Source organism: Acanthochromis polyacanthus, chromosome 5 (genome assembly GCF_021347895.1).
Source record: "Acanthochromis polyacanthus isolate Apoly-LR-REF ecotype Palm Island chromosome 5, KAUST_Apoly_ChrSc, whole genome shotgun sequence".
Classification (NCBI taxonomy): domain Eukaryota; kingdom Metazoa; phylum Chordata; class Actinopteri; family Pomacentridae; genus Acanthochromis; species Acanthochromis polyacanthus.
The window spans coordinates 35,927,276-35,947,111 of NC_067117.1; the positions used below are offsets into that span (position 1 = coordinate 35,927,276).

At 37.8% G+C, this 19,836-nt stretch overlaps 2 protein-coding genes across 3 annotated transcripts in view; both read left to right on the plus strand.

The window, feature by feature from the left end:
• Positions 1 to 6,396, plus strand: part of phc2b (polyhomeotic homolog 2b (Drosophila)) — a 46,277-nt gene extending 39,881 nt beyond the window's left edge. For both annotated transcript variants that reach the window (XM_051948290.1, XM_051948289.1), the window contains exons 12-15: positions 1,342 to 1,444; positions 1,547 to 1,661; positions 2,795 to 3,113; positions 3,599 to 6,396. In XM_051948290.1, the coding sequence (XP_051804250.1) occupies positions 1,342 to 1,444; positions 1,547 to 1,661; positions 2,795 to 3,113; positions 3,599 to 3,753 (692 nt within the window). In that variant the 3' untranslated portion in view covers positions 3,754 to 6,396. The remainder of the gene's footprint in view (positions 1 to 1,341; positions 1,445 to 1,546; positions 1,662 to 2,794; positions 3,114 to 3,598) is intronic.
• A 127-nt stretch (positions 6,397 to 6,523) lies between these two features.
• On the plus strand, positions 6,524 to 17,964 carry LOC110962063 (T-complex protein 11-like protein 1). The gene is made up of 10 exons (XM_022209926.2): positions 6,524 to 7,628; positions 9,305 to 9,395; positions 9,520 to 9,649; positions 9,757 to 9,877; positions 10,741 to 10,961; positions 11,965 to 12,101; positions 14,038 to 14,219; positions 15,183 to 15,364; positions 15,808 to 15,980; positions 17,420 to 17,964. The coding sequence occupies exons 2-10, from the start codon at positions 9,317 to 9,319 to the stop codon at positions 17,650 to 17,652; spliced, it is 1,458 nt and encodes a 485-aa protein (XP_022065618.2). The 5' UTR covers positions 6,524 to 7,628; positions 9,305 to 9,316; the 3' UTR covers positions 17,653 to 17,964.
• The last annotated feature ends 1,872 nt before the right edge of the window (positions 17,965 to 19,836 follow it).

The following is a 19,836-nucleotide window of genomic DNA, read 5'->3' on the forward strand; positions in this document are numbered from 1 at the left end:
CTCCCAGTGCATGCATGGGTTTTCTCCGGCTTCCTCCCACAGTCCAAAAACATATTGAGGTTAATTAGTGATTCTAAATTGTCCATAGGTGTGAGTGTGATTGTTTTTCTGTATATGTATCCCTGTGATAGACTGGTGACCTCTCCAGGGTGTCCCCTGCCTTCGCCCTAACTCAACTGGGATAGACTCCAGCCCTTCAACGTCCCTAAATGAGGATTATGCTGTGTATAGATAACACTGGGGAACACTCATTTTGTTGCATTTAAAAAAAGACTTTTCTATAGTCCATTTGAGTGTGCTGATTTCAAATCTGACGTCGGTTTTTGTCCGCAAGCTACAGATTTTATGCAATTTGACATTTTTATTTATTTTTTAATGTAAATGAACACACTTTAGACTGCGTTTTGAACTGTCTAAAAAGAGTCTCCATTCAGCAGTAAGGTACACCCAGTTCTTTGAGAAGCCCTGGGATGTCATGGCAGTAAACAAACTGTCTGTCTTCTGAAAAGAAGGTCACAAAAAGCTGGTCACGCTTTCTGAAATATGATTCTTTAACAGAGTGATCAACAAGATTTCTGCCTTGTAATCTTGATGCCAAAAGCTCTGCTGCTTTCTTTGAAAGACCTAAATCCCACACTAAATCATTCAGTTCAGCCTAGGGAAGAGGTTTACGCAAGTTCACATTTGTACCATTTCATTAACCTCAAATTGCATACAAACTAGAGCTTGTAGAGAAAAACTAATTTCAGATTTGAAATCGGCGCCTAAAACTCCTTCAGAATCAGTTAAAAATAACCAATGCAACTCAGAGTTACTGAAAAAGTGTTCCCCTGTGTAATGAATGGATGCTTTTACATACATTGGCTTGCTGCTGTCAAAAAATGTACACACACACAGTGGAACAGACCAAGAGTATTCTTTAGTGTCTCTGATAGTTGGTTGATACATGTTCTGCTAAATAAGGCCATTTTTGTGCCTATTCTAAAAAAACATTTCAAAAACAGGTTAAAAAGGTAGAACACAAAAATTTGTGAGTGTTTGTGTTTGACTACTTGGTGCACAAAAAAACAGACTTTGTGAAGAAGATCTACACACTGAGTCTCAACCCCTTCCATCTCCGGAGCAGATATGACAATTTAAAACTGCGTAATAAATCAGTTAGATGATCTACAGCTTAATTTTATGGATATTAACGATATTGAATATACAGATTATTACATGTCCTTCTATTTCAGTCATTTGGTCAGAGGGGATGTCAGTTTTCAAAGAATGAGGGTGTCATTTCAGAAGAAAATCTCATGTTTAGAGTGTCTCGTGTTTACGTTTCTTCCTCTCTCACAGAAAAAGAAGAACCCAAGCTGACGTGCGAATACTGCGGCTGGGTCGACTTTGCCTACACGTTCAAGGGCACTAAAAGGTTCTGCTCAATGGTTTGTGCAAAGCGGTGAGTCACCTTGTTTGTTTTTTATTCCCTTTCATGTGAAAAAATTTGCAGTTGATCGTAATAAAAAGGAAAGCTCTAAAAATAGTGGACGTTTCTGAACAGATACAACGTGGGCTGTACGAAGCGGATAGGACTCTTTCGTCCAGAGAGGAACAAACCAGCAAGTCGCTGGCGTCGAAAATCTCAGGGCCGCTCGAATATAGAGGCGAAAAAGCAGGTACAGAAACGCACTCACACTGCTTCACTGGTGTAAAAGTTCCTCAAACATTTTACCTCTCATCAGATAGTGCTTCCGCTGCACATTTTATACCTCACACTTTTCACGCCTCATGCTTTTTAATGAAGTTGAGCATAATTTGTGTGAGGCTGATCATCTCCCTCTGTCTTTAAAGGGTCATTAAGTGCTTTATGATCTCTGTCAACCTTTATTGGCGACCAGTAGGAAAGCAAAAACCATTAGAGGAGAGTTTCTGCCAGCTGCAGATGCTATATAGATATTAAAAGCAACTGGATTAACTGTTTTTAACTATTTTTTTCCCAAATCAAAGACAACTTTTACTTTTTTTAATCGATATTGTGTAGTTAACAGAAATCTGTGGAAAAATGTCTATTACGCCTGAGTAAATAAGACGTCAAACTATCTATTGAGCCTTTTTGAAAAAATGTCAAGATATGCATGTTTAAGTTGCTTTTAGCTGCTTCTACGGAGTTCCTATGTTTTAAATTATATTTTAAAAATTGATCTTGCAAGCTGGTATCCTGTTTTGTGTTGGTTTTTAAAATATTTTATATTTCTTTTGTTCTAAAATCTGTGTTGCCTGTTTTAAGTCTATCCTTTTTTGCTCACATTTTGTTGTTGCTTGTCTTACAAAATGTACATCACTTTGGTCCACTTTAGTCTTTGGAAAATGAGCTTTAAAAACAAACTTCCTTTTATTCAATATATCGCAATAATGAATACATAATGATGATGATGATGACATAATGAATACGTTGTGCAAACATTTTTTCTCGGTATCTGCAGGTATGTAATATTTTAATGGATGGGTCTGGAACCTCCAGTGGGGGGTGCTTTTGTCTCATGTTTGTATCAATAAGTGAGTTTTATAATTCGGTGGGTTCAGCACCTGACAAAGTAATCTTCAAGGCATTGGTATCGATCCAATAACCCTATCAACTCCCTACAGGTGTATTAGAGTCATTTGAAGCTATTGTACAGTATAAATCTTATTTATTGCCCCTTTAATCTTTGCTATGACGAATACAATGTCCCAGCAGTGTTTTACTGATGAACCATCACTTTCTCAAATACCATGTCTTGACGTCATTCCTGAATATTTTGCTTTCCAGAAGCTGTCCCCTTCACCACAGCAGACTCAAGGCGGTTCAGTATCGTCGCCACATCCCTCACAGCCCAGTCAGGAGGAGTCCAGCCCCTGCTCAGACATGTCCAGCTATGAGGAGGCACCATCTCCCCTGTCAGCAGCCAGTTCAGGACCCCTGGCTCCTGCTCCGGCTCCAGCTCCTGTCCACCGTCAGCCGAGCAGAGCCTCAGACCAGGAGAGCTGCAGTGGGAGAGACGCACCATCACTCTGTCAGCGCTTCTTACCCAATGACCCCACCAAGTGGAATGTGGAAGAAGTTTATGGGTTCATCCGTTCACTGCCAGGTCAGCAGGGTTTTTTAAGGAAGCCTAATAAAGCTCTACATCGACGCTACCATTAACAAGTTTGAGGTCACTTAGAAATGTCCTTATTTTTGAAAGAAAAGCAGTTTTGTTCAATTAAGATAACATTAAATAAATCAGAAATACAGTCTAGACATTGTTCATGTGGTAAATGACTATTCTAGCTGGAAACAGATGATTTTTGATGGAATATCTCCATAGGGGTACAGAGGAACATTTCCAGCAACCATCACTCCTGTGTTCTAATGCTACATTGTGTTAGCTCATGGTGTTGAAAGGCTCATTGATGATTAGAAAACCCTTGTGCAATTATTTTGGCACATTATTATTTTGGCACAAGAGTGAATTTTCATGGAAAAACTTGCCTGGGTGACCCCAAACTTTTTGAACGGTAGTGTACATCTGTTTATTGCACGAGTACTGCTTCACTGTGATTCACTGCATTGGTTCCTCTGCTCCTCACGTAGGCTGTCAGGGGATAGCAGATGAGTTTCGCTCTCAGGAGATCGATGGACAGGCCCTGCTCCTGTTAAAGGAGGACCACCTGATGAGCACCATGAACATTAAGCTGGGACCTGCACTCAAGATCTTTGCACGCATCAACATGCTCAAAGATTCTTAGCAGGAAAGTGTGTGCATGTGTGTGTGTGTGTGTGTGTGTGTGTAGAGCATAGCGCTGACAGCACAGGATACTGACTGCACTATGACCCAGCCTTATCCGCACTACTGTACCGATTCCTTTGATACAGAATTTCTCTCAAGCTTGTCTTGATCCTATAAACACATCATACTTGCCTGCATCAGTCCAGTCACTGTTTGACCAGTCATACACTACCAGTCAGAAGTTTGGACACACCTTCTCATTCAATTTAATTATTTTCTACATTGTAGATTATTACTGAAAACATCCAAACTATAAAGGAATACATATGGAATTATGTTGTAAACAAAAAAGTGTTCATCTTCAGTATTCATCTACAATGTAACACAAATAACTAAATAAAAAGCATTGAATGAGAAGGTGTGTCCAAACTTTTGACTGGTAGTGTATGTAGGGCTCTTGGTTATTTCTTTCTAATTGCCCTTCAAGCACTTTGGTCATACTGGCCTGCAAAGTGATCAGGAAGCTGTTAGTTTGTGTTTACATGCACCCACAGGTGTTTATCAGAAACAATAGCTGTGTTTCCATAGCGTAAATTTATGCACATTTGAATGTATCATATTAGAAAAGGTTCACTTAAACAATGCTTCCTTAGAGTGATGTTTGTCTTCTTCAAAAAAGACTAACACACTTCACAGGAGATGGAAACACCTTTTTTTGAATCATTTCAGACACAGCAAACATTTAATTCATAGGACTAATGTTCTATGTTATATAAACTGAGATGAAAGAATTGCACCTTGCACAATTTAACAAAATTCCAGAAGAATTCTCTCCGTTTGTCTGTTATGGATGACTGAAGTGACGGGTTTTGTTTGTTTCTTCTTTAAGGTATTTTAGTGGTTGGTAAATGGAGCCTATACCACTGCTTTCGATGACACTATACAGCCAAGTTCATTCACGTCAAAGCACTTAATAGAAACAAGTCTAAACTGCTTCAAATTTGCACACCAATTCTGTGGAAACATGCCAAATGAAATATGTAAAAGAACTTCTACAAAAGCCATGCAAAAGTTACACTCAGTATCAACCAGTTGAGCTGTATGTCTTATGTGGATAAGAAATGATGCACGTTGATGCCGTTGTACATGCATGCAGAACATGCATGAAACTGCTGTTGGATCCGCCAGACTGTCTCGTTAAATGCTTTTCAGTGGGGAATAGAAAGTAAAGAGATAAAAGGAAATGAAGGGAGAGGGATGGGACCAACATGATGCAAAAAGGTTGTGATTTATGGGTAGGCCTTGCTTTATTATAACTCCACATTGTTAAATAATAATGAATCTGACCAACAAGTGAAAAGGTCACCTTATTTTTGCTCCTCCTGCCATCTCAAGCTTACTGTCAGAAAGATACAAGTTGCCCTTTTATCTGCAAGGGAAAAGCCCTACACAACGGCATTGCTTTCCTTGACCTGAGACATTATCATCATCCATTATCTGTTTTATCTGTTCGGATCTGATCGCATTGCGGCAGAATTGAGATAACAAGATTGCTTATTAATACCAGATGTAGACGCCAAAGGCCCTTATCAAATGTCATTGTTGAGATAACACATCTAGGTGCCAATTCTGGGATAACATAATTCCACATGTTAAGGGGCTCTTGGATTCAGTCTGAGGAAAAAGAAAATCTCTGTAAGAAGTTATTCTGACAAAGTGTAGAAAATGCTGGTGAGAGAACAAACTGTACTGAGTTCTCTACCTGTTCAGTGGTGCAAGGTTGGGTCACACTGCAACCGTCGGTGCTGAATTGAGGCATTACAACAACCTGAGTGAAGTCTGAATCTAGTATATTATTAGACATGTTTTTTGTACAGTTTTGTTAGCGTGTGAATGAGAGAGAGATTGCCGTGTGTGTGCCTGGGAACAGAAGATTGCATTCATTAATTTTGCTCATTTTTATTCAGAAGATGTTCCTTTTTCCTTTTCTCTGAAGAAGGCTCTCGCAGCTCTGGAATACAAAGCTGAAATGCAGAGAAACAGTCAAAGCAGCTTCTTTTGGGACATTGATTTTTTCCTTTCACTTGCCAGTTTTCTCCTATACATTTAAACTGCTTCCAAATGATTTTTTGGTGGCGTTTTCAGAATGATTTACTAAAATATGACATTGATTTCTTGTGTCTGTGTCATAAGAGGACACCAAGTTATCTGAGGAACAATTTGGATCTGCTGCTCTCTCTACACAGCCCTGTTCTGAGCACTAATTTTCTTTTTGCTTTAATGTTATGAAACGCCCCAGCTAAACTGAAAAATGTATGTGGCATTTGTGAAGCAATGCAAAAAAGTTTGTATGTAAATAGCAACAACCAACAAGAGAGGAAAAACCGCAGTGAGTCTGTCATTTCTTTAAGTTATCCCTGTTATTTTAAAACAGAAGTTTAATGGTGTTCGATATTTTGAAATATGCAAATGTATAAAATATCATTGGCCTGGGAGTTGCTTTTGTTAATGTCTTTGTTTTCTAATGGAAAGATGATCTTATCTATTTGTGTTTTGTGGGTGTCATGGAAAGTCGACTTTTTTAGATGATGGTTTGTTAAATGCTTGTATTTATCAGAACAGTTTGTTACACATTTTGCAGTTATAAATAATTTGCAATACAGTCCTGTCTTGAGATATCTTTTATGTGTCTGTGTGGGGTGGGAAAGTTATTTTAATTGTTTATAGGAGATATTTAGAATTGATTACAATCATGGATTGTGCCAAATCGCAATGTGACGCAAACCTTCAACGAACAAGAGCTTTGTAAGCTTTCAGGATTGTGGTGCAGATTACGCTGTATATTTTTTATGGCCACTGTTCACTATTTGAAATTGCTATAATCTCCACCACTGTGCCTTCTTTAAGGTTTGTAGGGAAATAAAAATCCCAAACCTAAAGATAAGTTTATAAAAGTATACAAGAAAAAACTACAGCAGATTTGAGAATCAGTGTTTGACATTATTATTGACATATGGCTGACCAATAAAGGAAATCCAGACTGAATGTGGAAAGGGGAATATAAATTCAAACAAAACTACAGAAATGTAACAATTTTAAAAATGACAAAGTTGAAATTTTTCAATGTACAAAGTTATCAACGTACAAACCAGAATACATCTGTTCCACAATAGTTTCTGAAAGGGTAGATCTTTATAAAGCAATTTTGTTATCCAACATCACAGGCAATTATTTAAAGTAAAAAAAAAAAAAACACAATGTAAGAGATTAACTAGTTCAACTAACAATTATGAGCAGTGACTCCCAGTAAACAACAGTGTGACATTGAAAAATGCGCTTCAGTTCAGTATATCCGGAATATCGGTGCCATCTCGAAGTCTCTGCTTTTTAGGAAGCGAGACATTTCCAGCTGCCACGTATAATTCTGTTTTACACAATGGATTTTGTATAGAAACGCACTGGCTACTTTCCTTTTTTTTTTCTTTTTAACAATGAAAACAAGGAACAGGTGGAGTGAGTTTTGTTTCTAACGACAAGCGGAGAGCTGCAGAAAGTCACAGTAGGTACACGCCCATTGTTTTGATTTGAGAACGGGCCTAACCAAACTAATCACCGCCCCTTTCTTTACTTAATTTTAAAAAATGAATAAAATTTCACCATTTATTGCATTTATAGGTACATTTCGTGTCATAACACAGCTGGATATTGAAGTTTGTAATCGTGTTCACATGTTAAAGTTTGTAGTTTTTAAAGCCCCCCCCCCATATCTCAGTAGGAATGGTTTAGCCCAGGTTTGAACTTTTGAAGGTGGTTTTTAAACGGCAGAAACAAACCGACGACTTAAATGTTTCGTCTGTTGTAGTCAAAACAAAGTAATTTCAATACCAGCACAAAGTAAGTTCAATTTTTTTCAATTTTCATTATATTGCACGTTTACGCTTCTGTTAAAAAATATGTATATATTATGTGAGCATTTTTTTTGTGCTAATTTTACGCGTTGTAAATATATGTATGTTAGCTTCTTTTTTTTTTTTTTAGCGGTGGAAAGTATTCCAGTACTACACTAAAGTATAATTTAGATACACTAACGTTCAAAAGTTTGGGCTCACCTTCACAATTCCATGTTTGCCGTGAAAACTCACATTTTTATTCGTGTGCAAGCATAATTGCACAAGGGTTTTGTAATCATCAATTATCCTTTTAACACCATTAGCTAACACAATGTAGCATTGGAACACAGGACAGGAGTGATGGTTACTGGAAATGTTCCTCTGTAGACATGCCTTTAAAATCAGCTGTTTCCAGCTAGAATAGTCATTCACCACACTGACAATGTCGAGACTGTATTTCTGATTCATTCAATGTTATTTTCTTTGAAAATACTGCTTTTCTTGAAAAAAAAATCTTTCTAAGTGACTCCAAACTTTTAAACTACAATTTCCATTTTCAGTTACTCCAGGTCAACTCAGTTACAAATAGGTGTAGCATTTGTTTTCTCTGTATCAATTTTTATTAAAAAGAAAAGTTACTTTGCAAATTCAAATATGCACCAAATTAATAAGCTGATTCGTGGGTTAAAATGAGCTTTATTGTTCCAGGAGGATCTAACCATCATCATTTACAGTCATTGAAATAATATTATAACCCAGTAATACACAGTATTCTGACATTGGCTGTTCTGCATAATGAGTAATTTGACTTTTAATTCTTTAAATGTTTATTTTGATCAGTTGTAACATTATTTATATATTTTAAATAGCATAATGTTATGTTAAATTTTGTTGTACTTGTATAATGACAAAGGCTTTTTATTGTAATATATAGCCGGTAGACGGTTATTTTAGATGGTAAAATTCATCTTTTCTGGTCACTTTAACAAACTCAAATAGAGTGCTGGTTAATTCAGATTCCCTTCAAGGCTGCAAGTAATTATTTTCAATTTGTATTAAAAATTACCAAAATAACTGATTATCGTTTGACAAACAGTCTCTTCTGTAAATTGAATGTATTAATTGAATTTTTAATTTTAATTTTTTTGTACTTGTACTGTAAATGCATTGTGACATCAATCAGAATCAGAATCAGAATCACTTTATTCATCCCCGAAGGGAAATTCAGTTGTCAGGGTTCTTGTCTGTTTAGTTTTGAATTGAATAGCCTGACTGCTGATGGCAAGAAAGATTTCCTAAATCTTTCGGTCTTGCAGCGCAGGGATAGGAGCCGTCCACTGATGTTTCGTTGTTCATTGAGGCAGATGTGAAGTGGATGATCCATGTTTGTCAGAATGGCCTCCATCTTGCTCAGTGTCCGTCTCTCCACCTCATCCTCCAATGTGTTCAATCTGATTCCAACCACAGAGCCAGCTTTTTTATTCAGTTTGTTCAGACGCCTTGCATCCTTCTGTTTTATGCTGCCTCCCCAGCAGACTGCAGCATAAACAGGACACTTGCTACCACAGACTGATAAAACATCTGCAGCATCTTACTGCAGATGTCTAGTGATTGAAGAATCAAGATCAAGAAATAAAGTTCCCAGGTTTACCACTTTAATGTGTGATTTAACTATTGTAGACTGTTGCTGAAATGTCAAATCAGAGAGAGGAGGCCGCTGATGACTCCCTCACTGACCTTCCCTGTCTGGAAAAACTCAACTCTCCTACAGGTATGGAGCTTCATTATGGCCGTTATTGTTTTCAGGCACGTTCAGGGACCATTTGTAATTGAATTATTACCATGGTGGCAGTTTTAATTATCTGTGGGTGTGTGTGTCCTGTCTGTGGTGTCAGGGAGCCCACCCACTGCCTCATTATCCAGTCTGATGGAGCTGGAAAATTGTGTTTCCAACCTGAGCCTTGCACATGAGATACTAGTGAACCGAGACTTCTGCTTCAAACCCAGGAGCCCTCCCACAGGCAGGCAAGAGAAACACTTCGGCACAGCTTAAAGTGACCTTGGTTATTCCTCAATTAAGTGAGAGTCTAGACTCTTTTGAGCTGTCTTTTAAAATGTTTGTCCTCATTTAGCCTGGAAGGCAGAGTGACAGAGGTCGTTCACCGGGCGTTTTGGGACAGTCTTCAGGAGCAGCTGAGCAGTGATCCTCCAAACTACAGTCATGCTACCATACTGCTGCAGGAGGTCAAAACTGTAAGTACTGACCCCATACCTCCACTTTGAAGATCAAAACCGAATAACAGTCGAAAATAACCAGTCAAAAGCTTGGACACACCTTCTCATTCAATGCTTTTTATTTATTTGTACTATTTTCTACATTGTAGGTTATTACTGAAGATTTACACATTTTTGTTTACAACATAATCCCATATGTATTCTTTTAGTTTTAATAGTTTTTTTTATAGTTTTAATGTCTTCAGTATGAATCTACAATGTAGAAAATTATGAAATATAAAGCATTGATGTTGTTTTCGAATTATTGACTAGTAGTGTATTTTTTTAATTTACTACTTTAAGAATTAGTCCTTAATTTGTCAGAAAATCTAAAATCCCAAATTCAGTTCTTCAAATACCTTTTATTCTACCAAAACAAAACTCGAAGATAACTTTTTTTTTACAGCAATATCATACTGAGAAAAATCAGCACAACCTAAGATTTGATTTTGGTTTTTTTGTTGGATATGTGACTCAAATATTTTTTAAATCATCAACATATTATCTAACTCTCTATTTCAAAAATAATAATAAACCAAATCTCTAAGTGAGAGACAGAAAAATAAATAAATTTAACATTTTTTGTGTATGGTTGTGGTAACTGGTCAAACTAGCCCAAATCCAGTGATTGAACTGCCAGTGGAGAAAACTATGTGGTAAAAACATCAAGGTTTTTCTTTTTCAACATAAGGTCGAGTTTTTCCTGATGCTGATAATAAGATGTGTCAAACATTATGGGACTGAGCTTCTATATATTTTTCAAAGCATGTAGATAAAAGAAAGGATGAAATAGAAATTTCCAAACACAAACTACAATAAAAACAGCTTTTGTTTCCCGTTAGATGCTTCAATCCCTGCTCATGCCCGGTCATGTCCAACTACGGTCTCAGCTGGATGAGGTGCTGGACATGGAGCTGATCCAGCAGGAGGTCGATCACGGAGCTCTGGACCTCCACAGGCTGGCAGGATTCATCATCAACACCATGGCGTCTTTATGTGCTCCTGTGCGTGACCCAGAGGTCCGAGCACTGCGGGACCTTAAGGAACCTGTGGAGCTCCTGAGGTAGCACGGCTTTTACAGATTAGGCTTATGTCCAACATGGGCTCAGTAAACCCAAGTGATTTGACCCATGTATTTCATCCTGCATTTAAACAAGTCCAGAGTATGCAGCCAGCTGCATTTCTCTATTGGTATCACTGCTTACCAACATTATTGCAACAAATCTCATGTAAATCAAATCTACATTTGAGGAGTGACCAAGAAGTTCCAATACTGTGCCTATAAAAAAGGACATAATATGGCCACCTTAGACAGAGGTTTCCTTGTGCACTCATACACTGCTCCCAGTGCCCTCAGTCTCTTGGACTGCAGGAAGGTGCATCAGGTCAGTAGTGTGACAAAAAGCATGTTTGTTATTTAGTTTGAATTTCATTTGATTGTGAATTCATCTACCAGGGTGTACAGTTCATGTTCTTCTGTAACTTCTTGAAGTGCACTAATACAAGCATTGCTCTCTACCCGTTCTACTCACCAAATGTGGCTGCCCTCTCTGATTTCGTTCCTCTTCTTCAAAATCAAATTAAAGTTGAAGGGCCGCCCCTTTGACACAATAGAGGAGATTGAGTGCACTTTTCACACTGTGCTGGACATGCTAACAGAAGGAGGCTTCTCGGGAGCAATCCAGATGTAGCAGCTGTGCTTGGGGTGGTGTATCACTGCAGAAGAAGACTAGTTTGAAGGAGATGGCTGTGAAATACCAGTTATATTTAGTTTTTCCTTGTTATAGGCAAGGAATCTGACCTTTTTGTTTGCACCTCGTATACATTTGCTCATCAATTTTCTACTGAGAAGTGAAGTTTTAATCAAAGTTCAATGCATCTTTTGTTAGCGTGAAAATGTTCACTTTCACATTCATACCTGCAGTTACCTCTGATTAAAACTGAAGTAAGTGATCATGCTTTTCTTATCGTTGCTGCTCAACTTCTGCAAAAACTCATAAAGGCTAAATTAGTGCATGTTTCCTGAAACTTTTTAGGCAATATTATAATAAAAGCTCTTCCCTCAGGGAGATCTTCCAGGTCCTGGGGCTCATGAAGACCGACATGGTTAACTTCACTATCCAAAGTCTGAGGCCTCATCTCATGCAGCAGGCTGTGCAGTACGAGAGAGCCAAATTCCAGCAGATCCTGGAGAACCAGCCAGGTGAGGAGGGGTTTAATTCCAGAGTGCTTCAATCTCCAACCTTTCTTACAGCGTGAGCGCGATCAATGATAAAAGTGACTTTGAGAGTGTATCATTTATGTTCAGTGGATATTTCAGTTTTCAATTAAATAAATTCTGACCCTTGTCACTCGAAAGCGCCATCCAACCATTTTTCAGCCTCTCGTAAATGAGGTAAGGAGCAGAACAACCAATCACTGAACTCTGGCTTTTTTGGCTCAGATATTCTTTCTAAGTAGAGCTGACTAATCATAGTTACTGGCACAGTGACAGGCCACTGGTGCTGACGTAGTCATGTTAAGTGGGGACACTAAATATCCTCATGAGAACTTCAGATAGTATTTTTTTCTGAAAAGTCACTGTCCTGAAGCATGTATTTTGTTATCGAAATAATTAAGGAAATTAGTAGAGTTGGAAAGGCTGAAACCATTAATTACTTTTGTTACCAATTAATCTAAGTATTTATTTGCTTCATTGTTTTGTCTGTTAAAAATTTCTCGTTATTTTTTCAATCATGAGTCCAGAGCATAGAGACGTTCAATTTATAAATACTGACAATTTAAGAAGCTGAAACCAGAGAAGTTTCTGCTAAAGGAAACTGTAGAATATTAGGCATTTTGTTAAAAAAATTACTTAAACATAATCAAATATCCAACCTGTTGCGGATAATTGTCTGTCACTGACTTATTGATTAACCATGTCTCCTAAGTTATTTGTCTTAACTTTGAACAGAAACTTTTAATTGCTGGAGTTAGAATCAATAAAGTATGCTGCAAACACCATTTAACTGGTTTTCTTCCTATACTCTACCATCAGACTCTTAAATCCTCATTACTTATCTCTGTTGAAGAAAACATAGTGTTGACACTGTGGCTCCTCTGGTAAATCCAGTGACACTACTTCTATCTTGTGTATTTGTAAGGAAAAAATGTCAAACAGTATTTTTATTTTAAATACGTTAAGCACATATTAGATTTTAGGACAATGAGGACACTGTATTGTGCACTTATATTGCCCTGTATTAGTTACTGTGTGGAAGTTTGGGGAAACACTTATAAAAGTAACATAAAACTACTGTACCTCCTACAGAAGAGAGCAATCAGGATTATTAATAGAGCAGATTATCGGGAGCACACAAATACGCAATTTTTTGACTCTAGATTATTGAAGTGGCAGGAATTACTTCAGTTACATACATTATTAGTTATGTTCAAAGTCAAAAGCAAAGCTTTACCAATAGCAATACAAAACTTATTTGTCTGTACTTCAGAGGAGATTGACCATAGAAGGAAAGGTCACTTTAAAAAGCCATATGCACGAACCACATTAAAACGGATGTGTGTCAGTAGTGGGTGTTAAACTCTGGAACTCTCTTTATGATGAATTTAAGGATCGTACAAATATATTTTATCTAAAGAAAGTCTTTAAAGACAGAACAATGAGATTATATGCAAGAGCATAGGTGTTATGTTTGATTTGTTTTTTTATTTTGTGCCTAAATTTGGACTGTTCATTCAGGTACCTATGATTTAGAAAAGAAAAGATGTCCTGTACAGTTTTGTAAGCTGACAGTTGTAAGTGTTGTTTGTTTTGTATTTCGTGGAAGGGTAATTTTGCTTGTTTGTGTTTTCTTCTTTTTTTTTTTAAATTATCTTTGAATGTATTTTGTGTGGATTGCTTGAATATATTTACTTAGTCATGTGAGCCATCCAGCAAGGCTATCTTTAGTTGATAAGGGGCAGGAAATATAAGATTTTCTTCAGCCTGCTCCTTTTCGAGCAGGGGTGTGTATGGCATATCATGTGTGTATGACTGGTCATCTGATGATCATAAAATGTGTATTTCTGTGCTACACATCCTTGACGAAATAAATTTGAATTGAATTGAATATTTCTTGTATTTTGTGTATTTTCCTCAGCTTCTCTGGACAATACTGCCGCTTGGCTTCAGGCAGCAGTGTCAGAAGAGGCGTCGGCATTCACAGTTCAGTCTGATTCCTCCGGTCCTGACAGCCGAGGTCCTCTCAGTGCCACCGCTGTCCTCAACCGGGCCTACATGCATCTGCTCCACTGGGACCCACAGGACCAGAAATATCCCGAGGTCAGCGGCAGCCTTAAAAATTACTTCTCACTGAGCCTTTCATTACGCCAAGTGATATTTTATTGATTATGAGGGAATATTTAGTTTCCCTACGCACTCCTGCTCACTCTGCTGCATGTTAAAGCATCTGACAACACATTAGAGCTCTTGTAAAACAGCGGCTCCAAACCTTTTTTTATCAGATGTACCCACCCAGGCTTGTCGAATGAACTCAAATACTCATTAATCAACATGTGGAAACGCTTCAAACGTCTTCAGTTTAAGTGATTTTAAGCCTCACAGTACAGCAGTGTTTTAACACCAGTGATTTGGTCAAGTTTGTATTTGTGTGCAGCCCTTTGAAATAACTGAAGCTACATTTTTCGACCATTTAGCATTACTATAGCTGTCTATTTTAACGTTTTATCAACTCTGCTCTTTTGAGACATTGATTCAACAGTTTATGTATGCATTTTGGCGAACTAAATACCAAATATCAATTGATTTAGAAAAAAAGTTCAACAATTTAGCCATTAGGTTCAGCTAAATATTTGAATGATTTATCCATTTAATTTAACAACAAAAACACAGATTTATCCATTAGTATTAACTGACTAGATAAGCCTTTTTTCCATTAGGTCTAGCATATTATTTTAGTGACTTTTGTAGGGAGAATGTCTTTTACACATTGTTTTTAGCATGTTTTACCCTTTTATCCATTACTTTTAGCTAACTGGCTTCAACTGACCATATAAATTTTACTTTCTTTTTTTAATTCATAGAGCAAACTATAACTTGTATTTTTTCTGTTTGGTCGAACTTCTCTGCCGTCTTTCACATACCTTGTGCTACCTGCAGAATCATCCCGTTTGCGAGTCACACATACAGTATCAGCTGCTGGTTTTCTTTGGAAAGGTTCATTTTTCGGCTTTGAATTCCTGGTGATTATCTGCATGACATATGACCCTGACCTGCCCTCCACAGACTGTGCTGATGGACCAAGCCCGCCTGGACGCTCTGGGCCAGCGGCTCCAGATGCTGGTTCTGGAGGCGTCCGTGCTGCTCCTGACCAACGCTCAGTGTGGGGGCGTCGTTTTCACCCTGCAGGGGTTTGTAGGTAAACTCAGGCAGTCCGTCACTGCTCTGCTGGAGGGCAGTCACACCAGGTAAGAGGAGGATGTGGTGAAGCATGTACTGGCTGTCATGGGGAACAGGTATTGTATGAGAAGGAACCCAATGGAGGTGACAGCTGGCAACTAGCTTGTCAGAACAGATCCAGCTAACCTCATTCTTTCTGTTCAAGAGAAGCCCCATCATGATTAGTGCATAAATGTGGAACAGCAGCTTGTGATATTCAAGGCCTGCTCACACTGTGGCCAAAGCTGCAATAAAATGTAGCACAGGCTGTTTCTTGCTTTTAATCACTGTTATTAAAATGTCATTTTAAGCTAAATGCCTATTGAGAGAACTACATGTCATTCCTCCAGCGAGTTCCATGACTCTTTACTGGGCACTCTGTGGAAATGGATAAATTCACAGGACTGTGACTCAGTACACATCCAATGAAGCCTGTTGTTAACTGGTGCATTTCTGGTTTCTGGTATTGCAGTGAAGCTGACCTGAAAGAGGCCCTGTCAGGTGTTGGGGAGACGGTAGTGCAGCAGGTGACCGAAGCTCTGAGCGCCCAGGGAGCAGCAGCACTGCCTCAGGAGAACCAGGACCTGCTGAAGGGACAAATATCCGACCTGTGGAAGCACAACAACTCTGTTCGCACGCTTACAGGTCAGCTATGAACCTAAGAGTAGAACAGAAGAACAAATAGGGAGGAATGACACAAATCCACACATTAGATTCAGGTTTTCAAGTCTTTATTTGTGGATGCTGATGACTTTTTGTTTTAGGTGTGGTTTTAAAAAAAAAAAAACAACAGACATTTATGGTTGACAGAAAAAGCTACTTGGAAAAAAGTGTATAGCCTGGGTTTAGCCTGTAAAAATGTCTCATTTGGAGATCCACCATTTTCAGTGGATAAATGAAACATGACTTTCTACGGATTGTTTTCATTATCAATTCATTTCACCCTTTTTTCTTGAATAGAATATTTTATCATAGCTTCACAAAGGTTGTATTTAAACCCTTATATAGCCCATTTTTCTAACCAGCTCAAAATCAATAAAATGTTCTCCTATCAAATGTGACATCAAGGATGCAGATCATAGATTTGATGATTTGGGGGGACACAATGTAATGCATTCAATTTGAAAAAATACTTCAATAACTGGTTAGCAAAATCACACTATATATATTTGTATTTCTGTACAACTGCTTCAACTGCTTATATTGTAATATTTATAATAGGGGTCAACTAATTATTGGGCAGGCTGATTATCAGAGCTGACATTCTGCATTTTTACGATTATTGTTACTGTTATTTTGCTTTAGCCAATTCCCAACAAAATAAATTTATGTAACCCTTTGATTCACAACATGGGTCAAGAGATACCTATTTTTCATTGAATATGGGTCACTGTTGGCCCATGTTATGCATCAAAGGGTGAACAAAAAGTTACTCTGGCCCTGATGTAGCCGCCTCTCTATCTATAATCACCACTCTGTGGTGTCGAACAATGTCCCACCCACAGCGTTATCTATTATCTGATTAGTCATAAGTCACAAGTAACAGTTTATCAGCACTGAAGGATAAATGTTGAAAAGTCCTCTTTTAATTAAATGCATGTAAATAAAGATTTGTTTTGGAGTTTTTGTCATTCCAAATTCTGACAAACAGGAATTTCACTTTTTAATAGCACATATCGGCCTTGAAAAGTAATACTGGTTGACCCCTTATTTATAACGTAATTTATGAACTGTTTAAGCTGTAAAGCACAAATGGGACAACGATTTTATGATTGTGTTTTAGAGAATTTATTGCTGCATGATGTCGCGTGCAACAGCTAACCAAATCAGATAACATCAGGCAGATAAAAACAAATACCTTTCGAGTACAACCCGGAAAAATCTGTCTATTAAGAAAGGTTAGTATATTTTACTCTGTAAAAGGGTGACATTTGGAGCACACCACATTTCTATCCAACAGGAGAAAGGTGCATTCTGATGCCAATGAGTTTGGGTTATCTTTGTCCATGTGGATGCTTTTAAACTTGGATGTGTGCTGGTGCAGAGCGCTGACTTCTCTCCCTCCCTCTCTTCATCAAACATAGGAGAAAGAGTACAGGGCTTCCTTCGGGCCATGCTGCAGGGCGGCCCCGCTAAAAGGAGTCCAGAGCTGTCTGCTCCCCTCAGGCTGGTGAGTGCTGAGCTAGCTGAGCTGGGGACGGCCTTTGGGCGAATCGTCCATTTCAACCGAACAGTCTTTGGTCCCTTCTATGCACCCATCCTCAGGAAACTGCTGTTCCCACCAGGAGAGGCTGAGGCTGAGGAGGACTCACGCTGAGGGGGATCTAGACAGCCAATGGTCACCTGAACATCAGCTGCAATTTTATTTTAAATGGGTAGCTTTAAAATGTAAATACAGTGGATTAAAATGTTTAAGGGAAACTTAGAAATTGACGTTTACAGTCTCCAAAAAAAGGATTTTTTTTTAGAAGTTAGGACAAAAAATCCAAATCAAAGCATTAGGCATGAATAATTATTAAAGTGCATTCTAACTGCAAACACGTGTATGCAAAACATTGAAAGTAGCCATGTGGAAAAAACAAATAATAGTTTCCACCTTTAATGAGAAAATCCAATATCAGTCCCATTTACTCCTAACAAGAGACTGACTGTGATTCTGAAATGTTTTTCATAAACCAAAGAAAATATGCTAACAATTTGTAAATAATGCTTAAGCTTTAATAAGTTGGTTATGTTTATGTTGATAGATGTTTATGTGTGACTTACCAAAGACAGTGAGCACTTTTATATTGATTGCTTTGCCTTTTTTGTTGTTTTTTTTTTTTGCACCTTTGATTATAAACCAAAAATATACTCCAGCGTTTCCCTGCAGCTGTTGGTGTTAGTGGGGAGGATAGGGCAGTATGCAGAACTCTATTTGTAAAGCAATCCCTAAGTGGTTCATTTTCACTGTTCTCCAGCCACTAAAACATTACAGACCAAATCAAGACAAATAGATGGATTCAAAATTCTAAAAGAAATCACCTCTGTGAATTTCAGTAATTTGACTTTGTTAAAAAATCGAATTTTAGTTTGTTTTAAAAATTATTATTACAATGAATAATAGGGTTCAGATGATGTAGTTAACGTGTGTTAAGCATCACGTTATATTACTGAAAAAAAGAAGAACCTATTTGGTTTTGGAGAAGAAATAGTTTTCAGTTTATTTACAAGCTGGGCTGTAGCTGCAGCTATGAAATGCCAGCGCTGTGTTACATTTGGATTATTGCTCGTACAGTTTCAGGAAGCCATTTGTATCTATTTATTTTCCACACATTATGAACATCATTTATCAGAGTCTTGCTCATATTGTCTAATTTACTGCAGCGAACATCACATTTTGTCAGTGTTGCGTGGTAATAACTGCATTACAAAAATAATTGAGAGTTATGCAAATGAGACGTTCACTGTGGTGGATCGCTCAACACAAAGTTTCAAGAGTCAAGACTTGCATTTGTCAAGCAAGTTTCAAGAGTCAGTTGGCATACTGTCATGTATGGAAATAGTGGGGCGGCACAATGCTGGAAAACAAATTACCGTAATATTTAGCTTTTCTGTGATCACAATGTTTTTTACAAGACAAGTTAAATAATTTGAAAAAATAATGAATTACTCTACAATGATTGGGGAGATTTTGTAAGGCAGTGTATCTCCATAGAAAATAATCCATAATTTTTTAAAAAGCTGAAAAATGATTTTCATGTTGTGATACAATCCTGTTAATGTACAGATATGTCTTTAAGTAAGACTAAAGGTTCTTCTTTACCTGAACTCGAAGCGTTTTCTAAATGCAATATTTGAATAAAATTGTGCCCGGAGCACCTCACTTGCTAAACATCTGCTTATCTGTGGATATTACAATGTAATGTAGCACCTCACATGCAGACTGTGGTAGCAGTTAGCTAGGTAGCTGTACAGAGGGAAGCCTCAAGTCTCCACTCAGTTGCTCAGACAGGTGTGCAACCAAAGTTGACAAAGACAAATCTAAATAGGGTGTTCTAATAGCAGATTTACCAACATTGAAACCCAGAGAATTTATCTGGACTGTTTTCTAAAGCAGTGCATGCATTTTAATATCACAACTGATCGTGTTATTTTATTTGTCTGAAACTAAAATTGTGATTATGATGATTATTCGAGTACTTGTGCAGCCCCACATGTGATGTTGCATCTCCTTTTTGCACCCAAATCTTCCTTTCTGATGTATCTCTCCTTTTCCTCGGTCATTTTACTGCGTACCTGCTGCAGTCTTCATGCCAACTAACTCCATGTCTTGTAATAAAGTAAAAATATCTGTATCCAAGGGCCCTCAAATCGGATTAAATAATGCGCTACCAGACAGACTTCTCCTTTGGAGCACTCATGGAAAATAAGACCTGTGCATGTTTTCTTTGTGTCAGGCAGCACAAACAAGTCTTAGAATGAAGTGTTAAATTTTCTTACTTTACATCAGACTTCCCGC

Coding starts and splice junctions, on each gene's coding strand:
- LOC110962063 (XM_022209926.2), top strand. CDS start 9,317: ATGTCAAATCAGAGAGAGGAGGCCGCTGATGACTCCCTCACTGACCTT. Junction 9,650..9,756: donor AGGAGCCCTCCCACAGGCAG/GCAAGAGAAACA, acceptor GTCCTCATTTAG/CCTGGAAGGCAGAGTGACAG. Junction 14,220..15,182: donor AGGACCAGAAATATCCCGAG/GTCAGCGGCAGC, acceptor TGCCCTCCACAG/ACTGTGCTGATGGACCAAGC.